Here is a 26,366-nt window from a genome sequence, read left to right on the forward strand (position 1 = left end):
ACACACACACACACACACATTTCCAAATGGCTCAGTGGGGCTGATTCTGCTCTGGGACTATATTCTGAAGGGCCTCAGTCTCCTCATCTGGTGAATGGGCCAGTGTGGTTCCCCAGAGCCGGAGGGGCCTCTTCAGGAGCAACAAGAAGAACTGCCCCAGGCTGGAAGGACAGGCTAAGTGTGCCTCTGCTCTGTTCCCCACAAAGTTCCACTTAGATTTATTTAATCTATATCAGTTCCACAAAATAGCTTGTTTGGAGGAAAAAACCCCTGTGGCTAAAAAAAAGTGTGAAAACCACTGGACTGGATCAGAGGTTGCTAAATGACAGCCCAAAGGTCCAGAGCACTCCGCACACATGTTTTGTTTGGCATGGGATTTTAAGATTTTTGGAGCTTACACTAAAAAAAAAAAAAAAATTCTGGATTTTAGGCTTCTTGAGAGGAAAAAAACAACAACAAGGAAATGGGAAGATTTCTGGCAACACTGAGCCCAGATCTCTACAGGGTGATAGTGGGCTCCAGCTGAGTACAGACTGGCCACTGCGATGGGGCCTCCCAGTCCCTTGCTTCCTTTATTTGTCTGCCTCTGGAAGCTTCTGTGTGCAATGCTTGGATTAGATCAGTGGTTCTTAACCCAGAATACCTGGAGGGGCTTTAAAATTCCAGTGTTAGGGCCCTAAGCCAGACAAACTTAATAACTGTCTTTGGGGGTGGGGCCTAGGTATTAATACTCTTAAAATCTCCCCAGGTGATTTTACTGTGCAGGCAGTCATGAGAACCAGCAGACTCTAGAGGATCTCTAGTTTGGGAACTGGTACTTGCTACCCACCCTCTGGCCCCTTAGGATCTCCCAGCCTCTTTTCCTTCCTCTGGCAACCCCTGATTCCCCCAGAGACATATCCCCATTGGTCCTCTTGCTCAATAAGTGAGCTCTCACTTGGCAGTGCATCTATCTGGTGTCCCACTGGACTTAGTGCTCTCTGGTCAGATCCAATCAGTGTTCTGCTCTTACTAAGGCCCTACAGGGCTCAGAGCCCTCTCTTGGGGTCCCAGCCCCACCACAAGGAAACTGCTGGTCTCATATTCACTAGCTACTATCAGCCTCTTGCCACAGAAGCAGTCTGGACTCCTTCCTAACACTGGAGTGACACCTTTCAAGACATTGCTCTCTGGGCATGATTCATTTGTATAAAACCCCAAAAATAATCTATAGAGTTCTCAAATTCAGCATTGTTGACATGTGAGGCCAGACAAGTTTTTGTTATATGGGCTGCCTTATACACTGAAGAATATCTAGCAGCATCCCTGGCCTCTATCCCCTAGACGCCAGAAAAACTACAATCCCTCCAAAAGTCATAACAACTAAAAGAATCTCAGGACATTGCCAAATGGGTCCAAATCACACCCACTGAATAACACCACTGTAAAGTCATTCATAGTCTTACTTTCTCTTAAGGCATAGATGATATTTGGTAATATTGCAATTCTTTTTTTTTTTTTATTTTAAAGGTTTCATTTATTTGAGAGAGAAAGAGAGAGAGGATGAGTGGGGAGGAGGCAGGGGATGAGCAGGAAGGGGGCAGGGGTGGAGGGAGATGGAGAAGCAGAATTCCCACTGAGCAGAGCCCACTGTGAAGCTTGATCTCAGGATTCTGAGATCATGACCTGAGCTGAAGGTAGACACTTAACCGACTGAGCCACCCAGGCACTAATATTGCAATTCTTATGCCACCCTCATACCTGTATACTCCCCAACCTTGTGTCCCCTGGAACCCCAGTTTCCCTTTACAGTAAATAGATCTCTCTAATCCTACCCACCTTTAATGTTTGTTACCGCATCTGTAGTGAAACATCCATTCACCCAGTTGCTCAACAGCCTAGAAGTCTTTTTTGATTCCTCTGATCCTCAGTTTATGTAGCCAAGTAAGAAACAAGTCTTAGAGGCTCTATGTTATTCCAAATCCTCCCATTTCTTACCATTTCCGTTGCTGCTAATTTTGTCTATCATTTCTTTTTTGTCTGGACTATTTCAGTAGTCTCATTTCCTCTTCTACAATCCATTCTCCTTTCTGCAATCAGAGGAGTCTTTAATAAATGCAAGCAGAACATGTTGCTTAACTGCTTAAGAGTTTTCAATGGCTTCCCATTCTCAGAATAAAACCTAAACTCCTTATGAGGGCCTATGCAGCCAATCTGGTTTCAGCCAACCCCTCCAGCCACTTTTCACCTATTACATTCCCACTTGACTTGCTGCCTTTCCACATCTTGGCTATACCAAAAGCTTTCCTGCCCCAAGGCCTTTGCACATGTCATTCTCTCTGCCTACTTTCTTACATCCTGGTTTCCACAGTTGGTTTCTTCTTAAGCTTCAGCTTAAGGGCTACTGTTGCAAACAGTCACTTTCCCCTGACCCAAGTTATTCAATATCCATTGAGCAAAGTGAATTAATCCAATATATTTTTATTGCCTTTCAAACAATTATTACAAACTATAATTATCGTACCCATTTTTTTAGTTCCCTAGTTGTCCTGCATCTTACCCTACAAGCATATGTGAGGGCAGATCCCTACTCCTCTCTATTACTGTACCCTAAGACCTAGAACAGTGCTTGGCACATAACACGGGCATAGTCAATTTCTGCTGAAGGAATCGGTAAATGGATACTTGCAAGCTTCAGGTCCCAGACTCCTCAATGTCCTCATGGTAGAGGATGACTGATGCTCTTCTAGCTCTGACATTTTAAGATGCCACAGACTCTGCACCAGTAAAATGTCAATTCACAGTGGACCATTGGGAATTCCATGAGTCACTCAGGGGATTATTACAATCTTAGTGCCTCTGTGACCATAATAGGACTTCTTTGGTGGAAGGATACTGATTTCTTAAATGTCAGTGCTGGAAGGGAACTTACAATCAAGGCACAATCTCTTCATTTGACAAGTTAAGGAATCCACCCTTGAGCTTTATCATCCACTCATCAAGGTTAGCTGGCACTGAAAGATACAGTACACAGACCCATTCTTGCCGAGAGGGCTAAACCACCTCGTGCCATTGGTAGAAGTCCTACCATTCTCATGGGCCTGGTTGGAATGGCCTGGCACTTACTGACCATGGGCTGTACTTTCTGCCAGTAGAAAGGAAGAGATGGCACCTTATTATTTTCACCGTAAGCCCTGAGGTTGGCAGAAAAACTGGTCTTCCAAGAGTTTGTGATGATCCTTGCTCACTCCCGCCATCAAAGGGGAATGGAGTTATTTAGAAGAGTTTACACTCTCAACTTAAAATAGATGTGGCTCAACACTCCGCTTCTGATGTCCATCAGCAGAGTGGAGCGAAAGAACCCCATGAGAACGAGTTGTCAAAGACTACTAGGAAGAAGAGGTTAAAGACTAAAAAGAAAGAGAGGAGGCTCATGGAAAAGAAGGATCATGGCAAAGAACAAGGAAATGTTGCAGTATCAGCTGTTATATGGGGCTGACTGAAGACCCGAAGGCCCAAGGAGGAGGACTGGAGAAAGCAGTGAGTCTCCTCCAGCGCCGTGCATCTCTCTCTGCCAAGAATTTGGCATGGGACAACAGGCCAACCCCGTCTCCTCTCTGGTCCTCTGTAAAACAAAAGGGGTGGGGTGGAGGTAATGGCTTTGGAGTAATTTCTAGAGTCCTCTCTATGTGTCACTTTTTGATGCAAAAACCACAGAGAGCTCCCCAAACAGAACCGAGAACACACTCCAACATCCTTTCAGTTATGTGCCAGTTTATTCAAAGTCAGTCAGTGGCTTTTGAAGCCTGATGGAGCAGAGTGACACAATAAAATAATAAGTGGTAAAATGCAGACCTACTTCCCTTCACCCGGGCAATTAGGGAGGCATCACAAAGCTCCTGATGACACCTGATCACCACCCTGCTTTTGTCCCCCCAGAGCCCAAAGTCCCAAATACTTTGAATTAAAACCAATAATAAAAGCCCTTCCATTTATATACGTGCCTTTGAAGCTTCTCACAACAAACGTGTGAGAAATTATCAAATTATCCACAAGGCAACTAAAACTGAGAGCAAATGATTTACCCAAGGCCACCAGGGTGCCTGCTCTCTGTCCCTTTCCTCATGCTTTCCCTGCCCTGCTTTTTGACATGGGGACCTACATGCTGCAGTTTGGCCGATGGGAGTGTATGACAGAAGAATGGAGGAGAGGTGGGGACAAGCTGACTGTTTCTCCTTTCTTTCTCTACCTCAAGGGGCATCTCTGGCAGTGGCTTCATGTGCTCTGTGGCTCCAGCTCTTGCCAAATAATCCCCTGGCTTCTGGGATCTTGTGTCACCACCTTCTCCTGTGTCTCTCCAGGCTCAGGAGCAACAGCATCCTCCTGCTGTTGTTAATCTCTGATTCCTTACCATCCCTGTTTGGCTTCTTAGCTCTTCTATCACTTGTGCATCCAATTCTTTATATTGAATTTCTTAAGTAGAAAGACCTAGAGTGGTTTCCATTTTCTTTTCTTTTTTTTTTTTTAAGATTTTATTTATTTATTCATGAAAGACACATAGAGAGAGAGGCAGAGACACAGGCAGAGGGAGAAGCAGGCTCCATGCAGGGAGCCCGACGTGGGACTCGATCCCGGGTCTCCAGGATCACACCCTGGGCCAAAGGCTGGTGCTAAACTGCTGAGCCACCCAGGGATCCCTGAGTGGTTTCCATTTTCCTGGTTGGACACACATCCTCTAGCTGGGGAATCACTGCTATGAGGAGCTCTAAGCATGGAAGAAACGGCCTGAGATAGTGTACCAAATGTGTGCGTGTGCATGTGCGTGTGTGTGTGTCTATGTGTGGTAAAACAAACTTGGCCAGAGTAGCTGTTTAGTGTAACAGTCTATCTCGAGCTATCTATTAGACGTAAGAAATACAGGTCCTTCGAGTCTGTAAAATGTACCAGCGAGCCATTTGGCCACACTCCACAGAGCCACACGGGAACAGCATCATTAGTGATTTCTGGGGATCTTTCTGACTGAACCATATCAGTTATATTTGATGAAAGGTATTAATTACTTGAAACTTGGGGAACTGTACAATTGCCCAAAAAAGAAAGTGGATGAAAACTGGATGAAAGGCATGGGGGAAAAAAAAAAAAAAAAGAAAGGCATGGGAAAACATGGGGAAAAAAAATAACTCATTCTTTAAAATGATGTCGGTTTCGATGCACTTATGCAGGCCGAATTTAGCAGAGTGTAGCTCTGACCCAGGCCTGAGAGATCTCAGTGTCAGCTGTGTCAGCTCTGCCATTGACCTACTGCATGGCCTTGGGCAAGTCCTTTCTCTCTGGCCCTTGGTTTCTTTGCTGGTAAAATGAAGAGGTGGGATGAAATGATTTTGTGCTGAAATAACCAAAAGTTTGTCAGTGTCTAGAGAATAAAGCCCAATTTTACTATTCTGTAAAATAAGACCTCTCCTAATCTGACTTGTGATTGGCCTTCCCAGCCTCTCCATGCTCTCCAGCCCTCTGGGACAACATTTTTGCTTTCTCCCCAAATCCACATGTTGAAGTGTGAACTCCCACTACTTCACAAATTGGCTGTATTCCCCCCGTTTGAAGAGTGGAACTGAGTTCGGGTGAGGCATTAGGGTGGGCCCTGCTGCAATCTGGCTGGGGTCCTTCTGAGAAGAGGGGATCAGGACCCAGATAGAGATGGTGGCAGGGGTTCGGGTGTAGAGCGTAGGATGCTGTGAAGAGGCAGCCGGAGGGTGGCTTCAGAGGAAGCCAACCCTGCCAGCTCCTTGATCTTGGACTTCCAGCCTCTGCAGCTGTGAATAAATGAGTGTGTGTTGTTTAAGGCACTCATAACATATTTTGTTATGCAACCCTAGCCAGCTGATACAGAAACTAAGTGGGTTTTTGTTTTTTTTTATTTTTTTTTCAGAAACTAAGTTTTTATTCATGTATTCAGCAGATATTTACGGAACATCTATTATGGACTAGGCAATGATTTGCTACAGAGTGCTGAAAAATCAAAGAAAGAGAAAGAGCTTCTGGTTTCAGGAAGCTGCTACTCTAGAGGGAGAGCTGGCCATCCACAGGCCTCAAGAGGAGTGTGGCAAGAGCGAGCAAGGAGAGGTCCGTGGGACTCTGAGGGCGTAAAGTGCTATAGAGCTGGATTGGGGTGGGGGTGGGGGCTGACAAGAAAGGGATGTTAGGGTGTACGTGTTGTTTTATGCCTGGCACCCCTGTGGTGCTGCACTCACAGCAGGGCTTCCCTGAAAGCTCTGACTTTCCGGGATCCCTGGGTGGCGCAGTGGTTTAGCGCCTGCCTTTGGCCCAGGGCGCGATCCTGGAGACCCGGAATCGAATCCCATGTCGGGCTCCCGGTGCATGGAGCCTGCTTCTCCCTCTGCCTGTGTCTCTGCCTCTCTCTCTCTGCGACTATCATAAATAAATAAAAATAAAAAAAAAAGTGATCTTCGACATCACAAAATATTAAAAAAAAAAAAAAAAAAGAAAGCTCTGACTTTCCAATCCTCTGTGTGAAGTGAGGAGATTTCTTAGCACTCCAGGAAACAGAGCCCAAGGGCAGATTCTGCTGCTGAGTGTTGGCTGGTGACAAGGCCCCACAAAGCTAGGGCAGTGGAAAGACTGATGGGTGCCAAGGAAGAGGAAGTGGCTTCTCATTGCAGCCCCACCACAAGCTGGTGGTCTGGTGACCGGGTACGACACCCTTCCTTGTCTGGACCTCTGTTTCCTCATCTTTAGAACATGACAAGGTCGGGACAGTTCATCTCGAAGGTCCGTTCCAGCTCTGTAAAATCTTTTCTGAAATCTAGTTCACCAAAGATACGGTTTGAGTCTCAGTTTCCTTTTTCATCACTTGAAGGTGTTAGTTATCTTTACTTTTCCTTTTAATTCACAGAGATTTTATAAGTCAGTGAGTATTTGGAAACGCTCGAAGCTTCGGTCCCTAAGCATTGATTAATTTCAACAGGCAGTCACCCCTGAGTTAAGAGTATGCACTAGATGTAACAGGGCCTGGCCTCCGTTTCTCCATGGACTCTACTCAGTTGTGAACACTTAAAGTACTTTATCTTTCGAACAGGAAGTCATTGAAACACAACCCTGTACTAAACACAAGTCTTTGACTTAATAACTAGATCATCAACTAAGTCAATCCCCACTGAAGGAGGTGATGGGAAAACATACAAAATAAAGGCTTGATCTGTTGATATTTCCTGGAAAGAAAGTAATGTCTTCCACCCAGCTACTCAAAGTAAGAAATAGTTACCACAAGTACCTTAAAAGCCAAGTTCTACTAGAATAGTTTGGAGAGGGGCATCTGGGTGGCTCAGTTGGTTAAGCTTCTGCCTTCTGCTCAAGTCACGATCCTAGGGTCCTGGATTGAGCCCCAGTAGGGCTCCCTGTTTAGTGGGGAGCCTGGTTTTCCCTCTCCCTCTGCAGCTCCCCCCGCTCATGCTTTCTCTGCTTTTCTCTCTCTCAAATAAATAAAATCTTTTTTTAAAAAATAGAATGGTTTGGAGGTAAAGTAGATCACTTAGGGAAAAAAAAATTGTCAGTGTCCAGAATTAGAGAAATGCTTTATAATTTTGATATATGTATGTAATCTATGCAGCATTTAAAATATTATTTTAAAAGATAATTCCATAGCATGTAGAAACACAACATAATGATGAGAGAAAAAAGCAGGATACCACAATTTAATATAATTTTATTTCCTATTAGATATTATACTATATATCCTACATGTACCTAAGGAGAAAAAAAAGATCTGAAAAAAAAGAAATACTCCAAAATATTAACAGACGTAATATCCAGAAGGAGGAAGTATGAGTGGTTTTTATTGGTTTCTTTATACTATTCTCCATTTTCAAATTTCCTTCAATATGCATTCATTTGTTTGTTTGGTTAGTCATTTAGCAAATATTTATTATGTACCAAGTGTGAGCCACTGTGTTGTAGACACTAGAGTTAGAGGCGAACCCCAGCCCTCCTGCAGTTTACCCTCTAGTGAGTGGACACAGATAATAAATAAGAAACCCAAATGAATCAGCAAGATGGTGCAGATGGTGGTCTGGCCTGCGAATGCACCAAGGGATGGTAAAGAGAAGGAGAGTGAGTGGGGCCGTGTGTCTACCTTGCACCCAAACCACACTGGCTCCCTGGCCCCAGGAAGATGCCTGGCTTCTTCAGTAGCTGCATTGGGGCCACAGAAAACTTTCACATGGGGAGTGACAACATCCCATCCCCCTTGGAAGGATGACTTTGGCTGCAGAGTGGAGAGGGGCCCCTGGTAGTAGAGGCAGAGTAGAAACCCGGCGACCTAGTAAGAGACATGGTCTCTTATAGTTTGCCAATTCTGGGGATCCCTGGGTGGCTCAGCGGTTTAGCACCTGCCTTCAGCCCAGGGCGTGATCCTGGAGACCCGGGATCTAGTCCCACATCGGGCTCCCTGCGTGGGGCCTGCTTCTCCCTCTGCCTGTGTCTCTGCCTCTTTCTCTCTCTCTCTCTCCCTGTGTGTCTCTCATGAATGAATACATCTTTGAAAAAAATAATAATTTGCCAATTCTATGACATCCATTTCCACAAGTGAAATGAAGCAGTTGGGCCAGGCCAGTGATTTTTAAGACCATTTCCAGTACTTAAAAAAGAAAACCATTATTATTTTTGAATGTCTATTCCCTTTTTGGAAGGCACATAAGCTTAAACACATGGCCCGAGTCCTGCTCCCCTCTCTATTTATTCCCACTGTACCCCCTGGCCCGTCCCAGTTCCCAGGGAAGGAGTGCAAGTCAGGGGGGCTGTATGTGCAGATGAGTCATTCATCTTCGGGGTGCTTCCTTGTGAACTCGCTCTGCTGAGGTCTTTATCCTGAAGGTAATAGGGAGCCATGGAAGGCTTTACAGCAAAAGTTGACTTCTGTGTTTTAGAAAGTGCTGTGTCTTGGGCAGTAATGAAGGGAAGTCTGGAGGGTACATACTGTTTTCCTAGAGAGTGCCCTGGGGCTATGATAATCGAGAGAGCCCATCTGTGAAAAGAGGGGACACTCTGCACAAAAACACCTCCCTGGGGGTGGGGGGGCAAACACTGGTAGGTGAGAAAGTGTGAGACTCCACCTATTTATTACTGGGGGAAACGAGGCACAAAGAGACAAAGTGAGTCCTGTGCCAAGGATTTCTGACTTCAGGGCCTCCTCTCGACTAATGTGAAAAGCAGACTCCACTTAGTGTGTCATCCAGCGGGGAGGAGGGAGTCTGCTTGTGCCAGAATGGAAGGGAGTGTCAGGGTGGGCGGGGCGGGGAAGGGGGAGACCAGCATCCTGGGCAGAAAAGGAGACCAGTGCTCTGGTACCTTCATGTAGACACTCCCATAATCCAAGAAATGCTAAAATTGGCTGGAGAGCTTGTGTTATGAAACCAGAGCAGATGAAACAAAAGAAAGAAGCAGAACTTGAGTCATCCCGATGAGAATCCTTGCGGAGAGCGTGCAAAGCCAAGCGAAAATAGATCAGAGACGCTTTCCCAGGAGACACAGAGCTTGGAGACCCTGGAGCCAATTGTCTCACGTGAAAGATGGGGGAGGCCAAGGTGGGGGCGGAAGGGAGTGTCACACCCTGGAGATGGGGAACAGGCTCTGCCAGCAGAGTCAGGACTGGGACTCGAACCCAGCTCTCCCCATCAGGAGGTCACTCCTCCACAGCTAATTCTGGTGCAACTCTTTCTTTGTCAAACTTAGAGACAGGCACAAGAGCAGGGGGCAATTAAAGTGACTTCAAATCCCGTTGCTGTGTACACACATGTACACACACATTGCTTTAGTTGGGCAAGGTCTTTCTTTCATTAGGGACCAGGGACCATTACTTACACATCTGCATCCATCGCCCCCAGCTCAAAGGCACAGCTCACGGAACCTAGAGAAATCTCAGTCCAACCTCTTAATTTTACAGATGAGGACCAGAGTTCAGCACGGAAAAGGAAGCAGAGTCACTTAAACCAATCTGCCCCCGAATCCAATGCCTTTCCTAGCACTGGCCCAAGACCCGCAGGAAGGAAAACTGTGATGTTTAATACACATGCATAACTTTCCGTTCTCAAGCACAAGTTCTGAAAAGGTGTTAGAGCTCTAGACAAGAGCTAGATTAGATTTTGGCTGGGGCCTGAAATCTTGGCACACCGATCGTTGAAGTTCTACAGAAATCTTTTAACTTCTCTGAAAGTCTTTACCACAACGGTAGCAATCCCAGTCACACATTAAATAAACATTTACTTAATGTCCACTTTGTATCGCACTCTGCTGGCTCTTTGGAATGTACTCTTTTTTTTTATTTTTTTAATTTTTTTTTAATTTTTTATTATTTTTTTTTATTTATGATAGTCACAGAGAGAGAAAGAGAGAGAGGCAGAGACATAGGCAGAGGGAGAAGCAGGCTCCATGCACCGGGAGCCCGATGTGGGATTCGATCCCGGGTCTCCAGGATCACGCCCTGGGCCAAAGGCAGGCGCCAAACTGCTGAGCCACCCAGGGATCCCTGTACTCTTTTTTTTTAATAATAATAAATTTATTTTTTATTGGTGTTCAATTTGCCTGGAATGTACTTTTTTTTTTTTTTTGGAATGTACTCTTAATCTCTTTTAATTTTCATGATATTGTGATGCAGTTATCATCATTCTTGTTTTTTTTTTTTTTTTTTTCACAGAGGGAAATAAAAGTTGGAGAAGCCAAACAATTTTCTCCAGGTCATAGACTCAGGAAGAAGCGGGGTTGGGATTTGACCCTCTACTGATTTTTGTTATGTGGAGCACCTCAGGTATGCGGTGGTCTCTACCACACTGTAGACACCCACCCGGGGGAAGCTCACTGGTCCTGGGGGAGCATAGGGCCAAGTTTCTCCATACCCCATCCTCTTCCGAGGTACTAAGCTCAGATGTAAACCTTAGTTTACTCATGAAATCTGTAAGTCACTCCCAGAGGCTCAAGGTGGGGTTCCAAAGAGCCAAGACGCAAGGTAGGCTAGGCTATGAAGAGGCTCAGATCAGACCAAAGATCGTTAGCTTGAGAGGACTAATATTCTTGAGAGGTTTGGCCCAGAGATGGGAAGGGAACTCAGTAACAATGTATTCAAGAGGGATAGACTCAGACTGCAGAAAGGATATAGAACACGGGACATAATTTGAAAGTCTGTTTGCTGGTAGAGACCTCTCTGTGTTTTATGTGAATACACCCTTCCTAGCAGATGCAGAGAATTTCCCACACAAAACAAGAATTTCCTACAGTGTCCCTGATAGCATTTCATTTTTGCCTTAAGGTCTCCAAACAGGGAGCTCATTACCTTTCAGACTATTATAATTGTTAGAAAGTTCTAGTCTTTATACCAGGCCAGCAATCTGTCTCCCAGATGTGTCCGTGCATTGGGTACAGCTCGGCCCTTTGGTTTACAAAGACTAAATCTGTTTCCTCCCTACCCGGGAGCACTCTGGATATTTGAAAAGAACTTTCATTTTTTTTATGCCACTGTCCCCCAAGGTGTTCTGGGCAGAGTAGCCAGTTTGCACAATGTTAATAGATGTCCTCTATAAAGCAAACATATCAAAACAAACAGACAAAAGACCACAAATGGCATTCTGTAGGCATGCTAAGCTAAACCAGGTCAACCAGGTCTGTTTCCTGCAAGTCTACTCAGAACGTTTACCATGTTTCTGTATAGTGTAAGCTCCAAAATGGGAAGACTGGCCATGCAATGTTTCCCCAACTTTTGACCTCGAAAGATTTTTTTTTCCCTCCCAGTGTACCTTTTACTATTTTCCATATATGCTTTTAGGGAAAATGTTTGGAAAATGCTTCTTTACAAAAATCTAGGTTCTTACTACCATTGTCTCCAAGCTAAAAAGTCAGGCTCCTCTTAAGTTTCCTTTTGAGACACATTATTGAGATTTCTTCACTATCTTTGCTCTAATGTAGGGCTGTTGGATTAAAACACAGGAAGCCTAGTTAAGTTTGAATTTCTGATAAAAAAAATTTTTTTTTTTGGTATAAATATGTTCCATGCAGTATTTGGGACATATTTATATGAAAAAAAGAATGTGTTGGTGATTCGGAATTAAAATTTAACTGAATGTCTTATGTTTTTACTTGCTAAATCTGGCAAGCCTGGAAGGGCCCCAAATGTCCCCCTTCCCTTGAAAAATGTGGCCTCAGAATTTGGCATGGTACTCGAGAGATGTACCAAGACAGAGATCATTGATAACTTTGGAAGCCACTGTCAACTATGCTTTTCCCTGAAGTGCATTTATTTATTTATTTATTTATTTAAGTTTTGTTTATTTGAGATGGGGGGTGGGGGGCGTGTAGAGAGAGTGTGCAGGTGGAGGGGCAAAGGGAGAGAGAGTCCTAAGCAGACTCCACACAGAGCACAGAGCTGATGCAGAGCTCTATCTCATGACCCTGAGATCACCACCTGAGCTGAAACCAAGAGTCAGATGCTTAACCCACTGCCCCACCCAGGTGTCCCTCCCTGAGATGTTTTTATTTAAAAGTTTTTTTTAAAGATTTTATTTATTTATTAATGAGAAACACAGAGGGGCAGAGACATAGGCAGAGGAAGAGGCAGGCTCTCTGTGGGAAACTTGACGCAGGACTCGATCCTAGGACCTTGGGACCATGACCACTGAGTCACCCAGGTGCCCCCCTGAGATGTTTTTAAAGGGAAGACATTAATATTTTTATGGATGGGTAGGAGTCAGTCTGAGGTTGACAGATCCTTCAGCAAATTTCTTAGTCCTAGCTAGCAAAATTGTGAAGCCAATTGCCCATCTCTCACCCCTTTTCATCAATATATTTAAGTTTCTCTGGTGTGCATACTAAGGAATGTGATCCACAAATGATTTATAATTCCCTTTTCATTGTCTGTCTTCTCCATTAGACTGTAAGAAACTAAAACACGGGGACCAGCCAGCCACACCTATCTTGGTCATAGTTAGGTGACCAAGATAGCTAGATAGACCCTTGTAGCTAATACAGGCTCTGGCATTTATAAGTGTTCAAACATCTTTTCAAGGAATGAATGAATGAATGAATGAATCAATCAATCAATCAATCAATCAATCAAATGTTGTTTGGAGAGCTAAGTAAATCAGATAAGCTGACACTCTGAGAGGAAGCAGTTGCCAACAGGGAGGTTTCTCATGGTTGGGATGTGGCCACTATCTCAAGCTTTCCCAGACCCATTAAATACCTTTCACCTGTGCTGAAGGCAATTCTGTTGGAAGTGTGTGCAAAACAAGAACATTTAATTGCTCTGACTAAAATAAGACATTTATGCCAAATACAAGCTGTTTTCAAGAAGCTGAAATACTTCCTGGAGCCTGCAATTTTTACCAAGGTGTGGAACTTGGCCCTTAGAAGCAGGTTGCGCTGTGCCCAGTGGGTGTGGGATTGGGGCAAATCATACCGGGTCTTCCCACAGAAACATCCTGATGCAAGAGGAATTGGGAAAAATGAACAAGCAAGGCCTCAGTAGAGCCCTGAGCTCCAGCTGGACATGTATGTTATCCGGTAACTCTCACTTGGGGAAAGTGCATCTGGTGACTGGCATGAGGAACCCAAAAGGCTTGGAGCTTCTGCCCTAAGCCACAGTTGACAGAGCTGAGCGTGGTCTCCTCCCAGCATGAGCTCACCCTAGCCTGGGGCTTGTCAATATGGAAAACATCCCGGGGACTGTCTCTGGAGCAGGCAGTCACTTATCTGCAGCTTTGCAGCTGTGGCTTCGGTGCTGGGGAGTGTTAGCACTGAATTTATAAGATAAAATGCAAGCCGAAAGCAGGGAAGAACAGTGAGAGGAGCCTGAGTAAGTCCTAGAAGGGCAGTTGAGCTCAAGACAACTTGAGTTATTTCCTGACCAACTATGAAGGCCTAAGTTCAAGTCCCAACCCTGCCATGTGGTAGCTCCACGCCCTTAGGCAAATCTTTTAATCTCAGTGTTTCTTTGTTTTTTTTTTTTAGATCTATTTATTTATTTGAGAGAGAGAGAGAGAGAGAGAGAGAGAGAGCAAGTGGGGCAGAAGCTGAGGAAGAAAAACAAGCAGACTCAACTGAGTTCGGAGCACGAAGCAGGCCTTGATCCCATGACCCTGGGATCACGACCTGAGCCAAAATCAAAAACAGGACACTTAACTGACAGAGCCACCTGGGTGCTTCTAACCTTGGTCTTCTTATCTGTGAAATGGGAGCGAGCATGCTGACCTCAGAGTTGTAAGGATCAGATAAGATGGCAGATATAAAAGCTCTTTGTAAACTGCCAAGTGCTAGATCAATATGGATTGTTATGCCACAGTGTCCCCTTGAGCACAGTGCTATGGTCTGCAGCACTTGATGGATCTAGTAGCTCACTGCCAGGATAGCATAAAAGAGCACCCAACTGGGAGAAAAGAAGGATGTTCCTTACACAGCCTGAAGCAAAATAAGAAGAGCTTCAAGTTACATTACATAATTCTTTTTAATTATAGAAGAAAGCATTTCTAAGCACACACTGGAAAACAAAAAATCTCAGTGGGTAGGAGTCTTTAAAATATAAAAAAAAAATCACTTGGGACCATCTTTATGGCCTTAGAACGTAAGGCTCTAGGTGAGCCTTTCATTCGGCATGAATGTTCCTACTGATTTCCCTGGAGTCTGTCACTGGCTCTGGTTAAGGCCCTGGAGGGCTTGCTGGTAAACAGGAGCAAAATACACACAAATGTAGTTCCAGTTCTTCGGAAGGAAGAGAATGCAGACTGTTGTGGCTGATAAATTTCTTGCTACCTTCTCTGTGGGGAGATGTGACACCCACCAGAGCAAGATTTGTTGATGTGTAAATATGTGCGTACACGTGTTCACTGTGCCAGGGCAGTGGGGCCACTGTGGGACATCTTGCCTTGAAAGGCTTTCTTGCGGGGCTTTGTCTGTTTCCTCCTCCAGTGTCACATTTCGTGCAGTGAGTGGTTCCTTATGGAATGCACTGCATGGAGTCCCCCCACAGTCCCCACCAGGACCTGCAGACCTCTGGCTTCCCATCGCTACATTTACTTCTTGATACCACCAACTTTGTGCAAAGGGTGCTCCGGGCTTGGTGCTGGGCAGAGGCTCTGCTTACAAATCTGAGAGGGCACAAGGCAATCTTTATGCAACCTGACCTGCCCATCCTCCCCTCCTTGCCCAGGCCAAGAATAGTCAATGATCATGTTCTGGAAGAAACCCCACCTTGTCATGGTGTGCTCTGAGCCAAGAGGAGTGGGAGCGGAGCAGGAGGTGAAGGCAGGAGGCCAAGCCTAAGAGCCCGAAGCTCCAAAGTTAGAGGGTTTGGATCAGGTCTGATACATCACTAATCTAGCCCCCACCCCCAAACACTGGCTTAAGCCTGATGATACTCAGCGAAGAGTATATTTCCACACCTCTGATGCTTGCTGGGTTTCAATACCATGCACATAAATACATAAGAGTGTGTTCAGAGAGGCTCTGTTTTTAAATGAATATTTACATGTAAACATGCATTTCTAAGAAAACAACACCCAACTGTCTGTGTGAACCCTTGTGTGCACCTTTATCTACGTGAGAGTGCTTTTGTAGAGTAGATACAAATCTGATCCCTACTGTAAACATCAGTGGCTTCTAAAAGCCCTTGGGATAAAGACCCAAATCTTTAATGTGGCCTAAAAGTCCCTTCACATGTGGCATCTGTCTGCCTCTTGCGGGCTTACCCCATACCCTGCTTCATTCTCCCTCTCTGCACACCAACTAAACTGACCTTTGCTCGGTTGTCTCATGCACCAGGTTTCCTCTTACCCCAGGACATTTGCACAAGCTTTTCTACCTGAGTGGCATGCTCTTATCTCCTTTCTTTTTCAAGAGATTATCTAGCTATCCTTCAGCTCCTAGTTGAAACCTCACTTCTTTGTGGGGTTGTGAGCCTTTACCGAACTCTCAGAATTAGTCAGATTCCCTCAAAACACCACAAATCTCCTCTGCAGCACTAACGACAGTTGCAACTTGGCATGCCTTTTTTAAAAGTTCTCTCTCATCACATACAAACTCCATAAGGGCACAGATGAACTGTTTTTATTCACTCACTGTGCTTCAACATCTAACAGTTCTTGGCACTTAATAGGAATTTAGTACGCATGCTTTAATCAAGGACATATAGACTCACCAAGGAAAAGGGGTCTGCACACGGACTTGTGCCTATGTAGGTAGCAGTGGGACCATGATTACAAGACGTGGCATGTTTGCTCACACGAAAGTATGCTTAGGAATCTCTATGTGTGTATTTCTCTAAGGTTTAGGTCTGAGTCTATGTGGCCATATAGCTATGTGGAAATGCGCTTGTGTGGATTTATGTTGATATAGGTATAGGCATCAACATAAAATTCTGTGTGTGTGTGTGTGTGTGTGTGTGTGTGTGTTTATTTGGGTGTGTGCAGCTGTGTGTAGAGGTGTATGGGTCAATATGTATGAATCATACTCTTCTCTGTAGTGGGTGGGACCCCCATCAGGTTTCTAAGTAGGAGGGTTTATGTACATTGGGCAAATAGATTCATATAGACTTTAATATAGTTTGATTTAACCAAGGTTTGGTGTCAGGGAGGAAGGAGCACTGGAGTAGTAGTCTATCACTGCAGCAAAATCCCTTGTCTTCTGTGCTGCTACCTCCTGGTATATTGAAGAGGGTTTGGGACTAGGCATTTTATTGTCAGTCAGAGTAATTCTTTATCACATACAAATTGTTTTCATCTACATTGTTTTATTTGGCAACACAGGAAAGTCAGGATTCGATTTATTTATTTGTTTATTTGATAGGATGATTTTTTTTGTGTGTGTGAACGTATGCAACTGTACAGGATCATTTCTTTTGTATGCCTACATTTTGTGTTCTTCAGTGGAAAGGACGGGGAAGGGAAGACAGTGCTAGCATTAGGTTCCCGAATTGCCTCAGAGCACCTGCGTCGCAGTCCTCTGGGAGTCGTCGTGGCAAAATGCAGATTGCTGGCTCCCAACCAGAGTCCTGTCAGATCAGAGTCTCAGAGACGGGGGTCATGAATATGCATTTTCTCAGAAATTCCCCCAAATCATTTTTTGGGACCCACTGCAGTAAAATAAAATAGCGCCAAGAAACTCCTACCTATACTGACATCACTAACCCTTCCACGATCCTATAGAAAGAGATTTCTAAGGCTGGCCACCTGAGGCCCTTGAGGCTGGCCCTCAGTTCTGTTAGGTTGAGGAGGCCAGGTGATTGTTTGGAATCACAGAGACACAGAGGTGAAACAAGAAAGAAATCTGAATGTTGTGAGCAGAACAGGCTTAGAGTTGGCAATGCATCTCTGCACTGTGGGCACTTCTCAACCAAATTGAAAACAATGAAAACCCACCAACAGATTATCAGGGTTGTCTGCAGTATTTAAGACCATCTAATAGGATTTTCATAAATAAAGAGGAACACTAGACGGTAGAACAGAAGCAGAATGGGTCCAATGAAGAAAACTCTCCAGACAAAGGCAGTTACAGTTGAAAGAAGGCAAGAGTTCCCTAGGCCTCTAATTTTGCTTTGTCATGAGTATTGCTGTTGTGATTTTAAACACTGTTTTCTCTTCCTGAAGAAGTGAATATATTCAGAAACACCAGTCTTCCCCTCTCTGCACTGGAAAAATAATAATAAAACAAGCCAGGAGATATGGTCCTCTCCTGGTGCCTGGGCTACCTTGTCACCGACCCCACCTCTTAGAGCCTGGGCTTTCTTAGTACACTTAGGAAGTAATGGGCTTGCTCACCGCCCATGCCATCTGGATATTCTCTACGGTGAAACCTCAGATACGAGTACAGACCTGGGCAGAGAGATGGGAAAAGCACCCCAAAGCCAGATGTCACGGGCTTCCTGCCATGACAGTCAGGATTTGACTCAGCGCAAACCAATGTGCTGGTACCAGGCGGCCCACCTCTGCTTCCTACCTGGTGGGGGAAGCTCAGAAACACTGCCTGAATGATGGCGAAAGACAGGGTGCTGCCCGCTTTCAGGGCAATCTGGTGTCCTCGTTCATACTTAGCCACAGCCTACCCTCGATGGCAGGGGCTTGCCTCTCAGTTGCAAGGCTCAGAAATTAATCAGGCCTCATGAAAGAATCCCTGGAGAATAAAACAAAGCATGCCCATTAAAAATGCCTTCTCAGGACACCTGGGTGGCTCAGTGGTTGAGCATCTGCCTTTGGCTCAGGTCGTGATCCTGGATCCTGGGATGGAGTTCCCACATCAGGGTCCCCGTAGGGAGCCTGCTTCTCCCTCTGCCTATGTCTCTGCCTCTCTCTCTGTGCCTCTCATGAATAAAAAAATAAAATCTTTTAAAAAATGAAATAAAAATAAAAATGCCTTCTCATCATTTTCTTCTTTTTCTCTTAACTGACCCCACAAGGGGGGAAGACGGCATATCCTAGCAATAAAGCACATGGGCTCTGTTTCACTCCAGTGGACTGCGTCATTGTTGGCAACTTAGCTAACCCCTTCAAGTCTCAGTTTCCCTATTTATAAAATGGGTAGAAACACAATTGTATCCATTCTGTAGGGTTAGGGTAAGCACTAAATGAGATCACTCGCAAAAACCACCAAGCATGATACCAAGTTCATAGTATCCCTCTGGAGTTCATAGTCATTATTCTCCCAAGAGGTGCTCTGTGGATAGAAATCTGCTGTTATACTTTTCATATAGTAGGTATTGGTCACTATGTAACTTGAATGGACTTATTTTAACATAAATCAACTGGCTGGGTTGGAGGCATTTAACGATGCAGCAAGAACCTCACCCGAGGAGTTTAGTGATTATGCTCTGAAAGCAACTAGAGCCCATTTGCAGAAAGCATGCTTTCAAAGAGACAAGTATGGCAACACCTTTTTGTCAACTAGCAAGGAAGAGAGGGGACATTCTGTATAAATGACAGAATTTATCTCCATAAACTTATTCATCAGAATGTGATCCTTGGGGATCAAGGGAACTTTAGAATGTTAGAAACACTTGGGGGAACTTGCTAGAATGCAGATTCTTGGGCCCCTGCTCAGATTTCCCAATCCAGATGCTCTGGGAGTGATGGTCCTCTGTACCCCCAAAGTTTGAAAACTGCTGGCCGCTTCTATTGTCAGGCCAGTTATGATACCTGGATTATATTATATATAAAAGATATTCAAGGAGGCATTTGCAAAATTATTATCAGTGGGATCAAAGTTGTATTCATAATCTAATTCATTTTCGTTTAAAAATATACCTATACGCATTGCATCGCCATGCTCAGGACAAAGACTGGAAGCATATACAACACATATAACAATGGCTCTCTCGAGGTGCTAATGTTATGTGTGATTTATCTCATTTTGTGATTTCATATATTTTTAAATGTTCTACAAAGGGCATCTATTACCCTTCTAATGAGAAAAAAAAAATGTGATTTTGAAATAAAAGCATTGCGGCCAGATGTGCCGCATCAAATACTTCCTGAAATCTTACAGAATTCTGGAAAAAGGAAACACAAGATTCATGGAAACCAAACTATGTCTCATCACAGATGATGAAAACAGGTCTAGAGAAGGAGAGTGACCTGTCCGAGGTGGCCCTACTGGTTAGTGGCTGGGCTGTGAGAGACCCCAGGTCTCTAGGCTCTTGGACCAGAGGGCTTTGAAGTGCTCCGTGCTTTCCAGGGACCTGCCTCCTTTTCTTCCTGCCCTGTGAGGGTGACGGAAAAACTACAGGAAGTGCACTGATTCTGAGGGTGGAGAAGTATGTAATAGCCTTTGCAGAGAGGACTTTGCAGCTCTCATTATTCTCTCTCTGGGAGTTAGTAGGTCATTTGCAAAAGGCATGGGAAGAGCAGCTGATGAAAAGGTCTAATAGTTTGGAAAACTGCTTAACCTTATTTCTCTATTTCTGGATTTCCCCCCATGGCCAAGGACTGTTGAGATCCTGATTTCCCCCGGAGGTTTCCTGTTTAGGAATGCAGTGAAACCTCTGAAATCCAGAGGAATTGGGGAGAAGGCCAGCTGGAATTAGGGAACGGTCTGAATACTTTTTAAGAACATTCAGGTCTATTGTTTTCAAGGACATGGAGGCACAGATTTGGAAGGAGCTTAGTCCAGCTCCTGCTCTGTGCAGGAACCCTTTGTACTTCACACCACACAGAGCTTTATTTGGGCTTCTCCGAATGCTTCCAATGACAGGAAGCTCACTATTCTGATAGATAACCTACTTCACTTTTAAAGTCTTTTTTTTCACCTGAGCGGGGAATCGACCTTCCTCTGAGCTTCTGCTTGCCTTTCGATATTCATGTAAAATTGATATGCTCCTTTTCCCCAGATGGTCCTTAAATATTTGAAGGCAGGTATCATGCATCAAATAGGTCTTCACAACATTCTCCTCTGCCAGCTGGCCACCCCCAAGATACTCAGTCATTATTTATATGACAAATGTCATCAATTCTAATTAGAATTACAAACTAGTGTCTCTACTTAGCTTCTAAATTAATGGTTATACAAATTCATACCTGAGCAGAGCTTAGAGACCACCTGCACTGGCCTCGTGATTTTACAGACAAGCAAGATGAGGTCCACTGAGGAGAACTGCCTGACCCAACATGAGAGAGAGAGAGAAAGAGAGAGGGAGAAAGAGAGAGAGAGTGGAGACCTGGAACCTAACGGCATGAATTCCCAGTGCCGGCCTCTTTCACCCTGCCTCCTATTATTCATAAGATACCAGTATTTCTTAAGCCCTTGAGAGTGCTTGGGAAGTTTGTTCTCTTAGGTATTTCAAAAATGCCTCCTTCAAATGATATTTGCACTGTCAATGAAGGAGGGATTAGAGCAGGGCAGAACTTATTGGACATTACGCTGTCCGTGCCGTCTCGTTCCAAGTGCATCCATGGCTCTCTGCTGTCCAAAGACTATCTCCCTTACCCTAGAATTCGATAGCTCCAAATGGATGGTGCACCTCCAGGGCCGCCTAGCCCTGCCTCACTTCCCATCGGGTCTAGGTTCCCGCTCCATTTCAGAGAACTTCCCAACTTCAGAAGCAAAAATGATTTCCCAGGATGTGAGGCAGGCTGCATTTCTGCTCTAGCCCATGCTTGTTTTCAAGTGTGAAATCCTCTTTTCACCTTTGCCCAATTCTCGATGAAAAGACAAAGCAAAGACTCAGAGAAACAAACTAGACACTTGGGTGATTGGTTTCCTGTCCCAGTCCCCAGCAACCCTGCAGTCACATGCTTCGAAGGGCACATTCCTCCCTGCCCCAGCCCATAGCAGCCTCCCTCTTCTCTCACCGAGGTATTGCGTTTCCAGTTCTTCTGCCCGTTCTGGCATGGATTATGAGCTGCCTTGTGCTGCTTCCTGGTCTGCATGGGTTTGGACCCACGGAGACCTGGGTTCCAGTCCTGACTCTGCAGCTAGCTGGTTTGTGAGTCTTTGGAAAGTTACTTAATCTTTCCAAGCCTCTGTTGTCACATCTGTTAAGAGAGGACAATTATATTGCCTACATCATAAGGCTATCAAGATGATGTAATGCCTAAAAAGGTGTCTAGAACTGTCTGGATCATTTAGTAAGATTCCAGAAAAGGGATCTCTTTAGTATTATTAATCTTATGCTACAGAAGTGTATACTCTTCTCATGCTGCACACAATAGGGGCTGCATAAATGGCCCTGATCGATCCAGCCTGAGTTTCTTTTGGTAGTAGTTTCATCAGAAATATTCTAAGCATTGCTTGTCAACAGTCCCCACTTCCCAGCTCCTTTTTCCCCAGATTCCTTCCCCCCAAGAGTGACCTCAGTGGGGAGGCCCACCCTGGCCTGCCACTTTGCACACCTGTCAGCTTGCATCTCAGGATAAGGTTCTCACTTGACAGACTCTGAGAACTTGCTGTCCAGGCAAAGAAAACTTTAGGATGATGAATCCAACACAAACCTTATGTAACCAACCTGTCAGCAAACAGAGGGACAGAGGGACACTGACAAATGCCTACCCGCCTCCCCCCACTCAAAGCGCAAAACAAAAGATGACAGAAGGCAAGGGATTGAGCAGTACGTAAAATGCTGTTTTGTCAAGACCCTTAAAACTCATCGAAGTTTTTATATTTAAAGGATTCCTAAAGGAACACGAATATGGCTAAACATCCTTGTACCCAAATTTTAAGTGAAATTATATTAGATGCTTCTCTAGCCAAAAGAATATAGATACAACATTTTTTTTGTTGTTGTTAATCACGTTTATTGTCCACAGGACTTACAACGGTGACAGAAAAGTTTACATTTTTTTCTCCTTGAAATTTCTACCTGGAGTGGCTTATAATTCCTGGTGGGTCGAGGAAGCATGCATCTCTTCCCCGCTCCTCCCTGTCCCCCCGCCTCCCCAACGCTGAGGATATCCTAGTAGACTCTTGCTGAGTAAAAGAACAATTCTTTCTCTTATCCCTATTGTGGTTATTTGGTCATTGCCTGAATTCTGCGCTAAGGACCTGAGAGCAGTAACACCCACTGACATGAGTTTGTTCTGTGACAGCCCCAGGGAAAGAAAGCTGCCACCATGGAGGGCGAGGACAGAAGTCAATGGCCATGCAGTGGAGGGAAGACATCTGTTCCAGGAATAACAGCTGACAGCTGGGTTCTACGGCTGCAGCCCCGTCTCTGACATCCTTGGCTTCTTACCTTGGGCAGGTCATTCCCCCTCACAGATTTTTCGTCTCTTTGGATGCCAAATGCTTTCTATGGGCTCTTTCAAGTCCAAGATCCTGTGAGGCCACCAGGAGGGTGAAGACTGGCTGGAGAAGCTGCCCGCACCTCTGGGTGTGGGGCCCAAAGCAGGAGGAGAATGTGAGAAGAGGCAGCAAAGCCCTTGGAGAAAAAGTAAAAGCGCTGAAGGGCACACACACACTCTCCAATTTGCCACTGCACGTCCTGAAAACTCGGGCACCTAGCTTTCTCCCGAGAGCTGCATGTGCACCCGGACACCCATCACTGCGCTGACAGGAAGCAGAGGAAGCCAAAGCTTCTCTGGTTGGGGACCTTGGCTGGGACAGAAGGGAAGAGAGAAGTGGAGTCGGCTTCGTGAGCGGGTGCAATGGCAATGAACCTGCAGGCTGATCCTCTCCAGGCTGCCGTTGCCAAGGAGGACGGTCCACTCGGTCAAACCTGGGCCAAGCTCCGGCTCAGACACACGGGCAAAAATAGAAAGGGGGTGGGAGAAGAAATGTGTTTACTTTTGTGATTTTCCCTCATGTGCCTCTTAACGGTACTAGAATCTCTCCACAAAAAGGCAGTAGACTCACAGGCCTCGCCTCCATGGATAAACCCTACCAAACAATGCACATCCCCACAAATACAGTCAGTGTCGGGGCGGCTGGAAGGTGAGTTGGGAAGGCAGCATGGCAGGGTGGAGGGGTGGAGGGAAGAGCGCCGGCCCGGGGTCTGTCACTAACCCAGTGAACCATGGAAAATCCCTCTCGGATGCTCTGCAAAATCTAGCGGCTGCCCTGTTTAGATTTTGGAACCTTGGATCTGTGGTTCTCAACCAGGGGTGATTTCACCCCTCACGGAGTATTTGGCAAGGTCTGGAGACAGTTTCGGTTGTCACAGTTCAGGGGGTGCTGCTGGCATCTGATGGGTAGAGAGGCCAGAGATGCTGTTGAACATCTGACCATGCACAGGACAGGCCCCCGCCCAGAAAATTACCTGGCCCAAGACGTTAACAGTGCCAAGGCTGAGAAGCCTGGCTGGCTTTATATCGAAGTGAGGAAGAGAGACAGAAGGAGGAGGAAGGTTTACAATCTCATTTTGAGGTCATGAGGTATTTATTCATCGGTTAAGTGTTTTCCAGCTTTCTCCCTACGACCAATGCCCTTTTCGGTTTCCCTTGGAATGACAAGGGCTCTGTCTGGGTAGCTTGTGCATAAGAGCTTCTTCCTTTATCTTTAAAATGCCAAACCTGACACAGTACGAAGATCTCCACTATATATAGATCTGCAGCCAATATATGACATAAGCAGCTGTTAAACAAGTAGGACTAGAAGGTGAGCCGTGGGGGCGCGTGGAGGGACAAAGCAGATGCCTGTAACTCCGTTTCTGTGAGTCAGTGTTTCTGATGTAACAACACAGAATCATCACCATAGGACCAGCGAGACAAGCTATGCTGACGGCAGGCACAACTGCTCTGAGGCACTGGCATTGAGAGAGATACAGGTTCGCAGCAGCAGAGTCAAAGGCAAAGGAAAGGGTTAAGCAATCAGTGCGTGCCATTCCTGTATCATTCCATATTAAGTCCCTGGGCAGTTATTTATTACAAATAGTTACCTGCGGTTTCCAGTGGGGGGAGGCGACCACACTCCAGTCAAGGGGTTTTGGAGAAACAGGTGCAATGAAGTCATGGTCAAACAATTTATTTACTGTAAACTTTAGACTTTGCTCAGGAACACAACTGAAGCTGCCCCTCAAATCCCTGCCTACAACAACACCCTGTTTGAGCAAATAAGAGGGGCCAGCAGAGTCCGTGTTCACAGCTGAAAGGTCCGAGATACTCAAGATCCTCCAGTGCAAGGGTGCAGGAAGAAAAGACTCCTTCACATACAGATGACCAGCAGCAATATATATTACCCCTAATACTTGATCAATGAGGTAGATCCACGGAAAAGTCATCAAAACATAGCAGCCCCAGGTCCTCTGGGACCAAAGCCCTTCAGACACAAACTTACACGTTCCATGCAAAAAAGGAACTGAACTGTACAACAAACAATCACTCGAATATGCTTTCTCTTTTTTTTACAGCTTAAAAAAATAAAAAAGAAAAGGCAGAAGGCCGTCCCTCCTCCTGCACATCTCTATACAATTTTATTCTAAATTTATTACACTCAAGTTAAATAGTCTGTATAGTGTTTCGTTGCGGGGAGGGGGTTCATAAAAAGTAGAAAAGCTGCATTACAGCAGTGAGTCGTTTGTACTACAATTCCTCCCCTGCGAATCAACGCTATCGCTAGGCACAGTACCTTGACGGTCTTCCGTGCCTGGGGGGTCCTCACACAGCAGTTCGCTGTCTTTCTCCTGCCCCAGGTGACATCCACTGTGCTCCCCAGCATAGTCGCTTCTGCTGTTACTGTTGTTGGAGTAGCCATTCCCATAGGCCTTCAGGGAAGACCTGCGCAGGCACAGAAGCTCCTGGAAGGCAATCCTGAAGTCAGGGCTCCGGCAGTAGATAAGGGGATTGAAAGCAGAGTTGACGTAGCCCACCCAGTTTAGGAGGATGTAAACTTCCTTAGGGATGAGGTTATCCTGGATCACATGCACTATGTTGACGATGAAGAAGGGCAGCCAGCACAGGGTGAAAGTGCCCATGATGATGCCCAGAGTTTTGAGGGCCTTGTGTTCCTTCAAGCAGAACTTGGAGGACCTCCGATGTCCGTGCCCGCTCCGCCCATCCTGCTCCACTTGGCTGAGGTTTTGGGCATGGAAGCGGCCCTCCGATCTGTCGATCTTCTGGAGCTGCCTCTGGGCCACCTGGAAGACCCTGGAGTAGACGAAGACCATGACCACCAGGGGTAGGTAGAAGGACACGATGGAGGAGGCAATGGCATAGGCTTGGTTCGTGAAGAAGTCACAGCACGTCTCCTTGGCGTAGCAGTTGATGGCTTCCTGGTGGGTGGCCCGGTACCAGTGCATCTGGATGGGCAAGAAGGAGGTGAGGCCGGACACGATCCACACCATCAGAATGACCACCCGGGCCTTATTCTTGGTCAGCAGGCTCTGGTACTTGAAGGGCGAGGTGATGGCAAAGTAGCGGTCCACCGCGATCACGCACAGGGTCTCGATGCTGGCCGTGACGCACAATACGTCAATGGAAGTCCAAAACTCACACCAGAAGTTGCCGAAGGTCCACATTTTCATGAGGATGTGGCTGGCCCCAAAGGGCACCACCGCCAGGCCCATGACCAGGTCAGCACAGGCCAGGGAGGTGATGAAGTAGTTGGTGACCGTCTGCAGACGCTCGAACCTGGCGATGGCCGTGATGACCAGCACGTTCCCGAACACGATGGCCAGGACGATGAGCGACATGACGATGCCCATGCCCACCACCCACGCCTCGCTCCGCTCCTGCGAGTCTCCCTGGTCCGGCGCGTGGCTCCCGTTGGGCGCCAGCAAGAAGACGCTGCGGTTCGCGGGCTGGCCCATGGCGCGCGGGCCGGCAGGTGAGCGCACGGGCGCCTCAGCGGGCGGACCTCGGGGGCGGCGCCGCGGGCAGCGAGCGGGCGCCGGGAAGCCGCATCCAGCTCGCGGGGTGCTCTGCGCTCGCCCGCGCGGCCCCCACAGCCTGCGCCCCGAGAAGCCGCCCCGGAGT

At 46.0% G+C, this 26,366-nt stretch overlaps 1 protein-coding gene across 2 annotated transcripts; it reads right to left on the reverse strand.

Moving 5' to 3' along the window:
- Positions 1-1,511: 1,511 nt before the first annotated feature.
- On the reverse strand, positions 1,512-26,334 carry ADRB2 (adrenoceptor beta 2). Of its 2 annotated transcripts, XM_077895962.1 has the most exons (2): positions 25,021-26,334; positions 1,512-3,604 (listed from the first exon to the last, which is right to left on the reverse strand). In XM_077895962.1, the coding sequence occupies exons 1-2, from the start codon at positions 26,198-26,200 to the stop codon at positions 3,465-3,467; spliced, it is 1,320 nt and encodes a 439-aa protein (XP_077752088.1). In that variant the 5' UTR covers positions 26,201-26,334; the 3' UTR covers positions 1,512-3,464. The 2 variants fall into 2 exon arrangements, with proteins under 2 accessions (XP_077752088.1, XP_077752089.1); XM_077895963.1 differs by lacking the exon at positions 1,512-3,604 and having other exon boundaries at positions 23,814-26,284.
- Positions 26,335-26,366: the final 32 nt, after the last annotated feature.

The sequence above is a fragment of the Canis aureus genome, chromosome 4, assembly GCF_053574225.1.
Source record: "Canis aureus isolate CA01 chromosome 4, VMU_Caureus_v.1.0, whole genome shotgun sequence".
NCBI classification, from domain to species: Eukaryota; Metazoa; Chordata; class Mammalia; order Carnivora; family Canidae; genus Canis; species Canis aureus.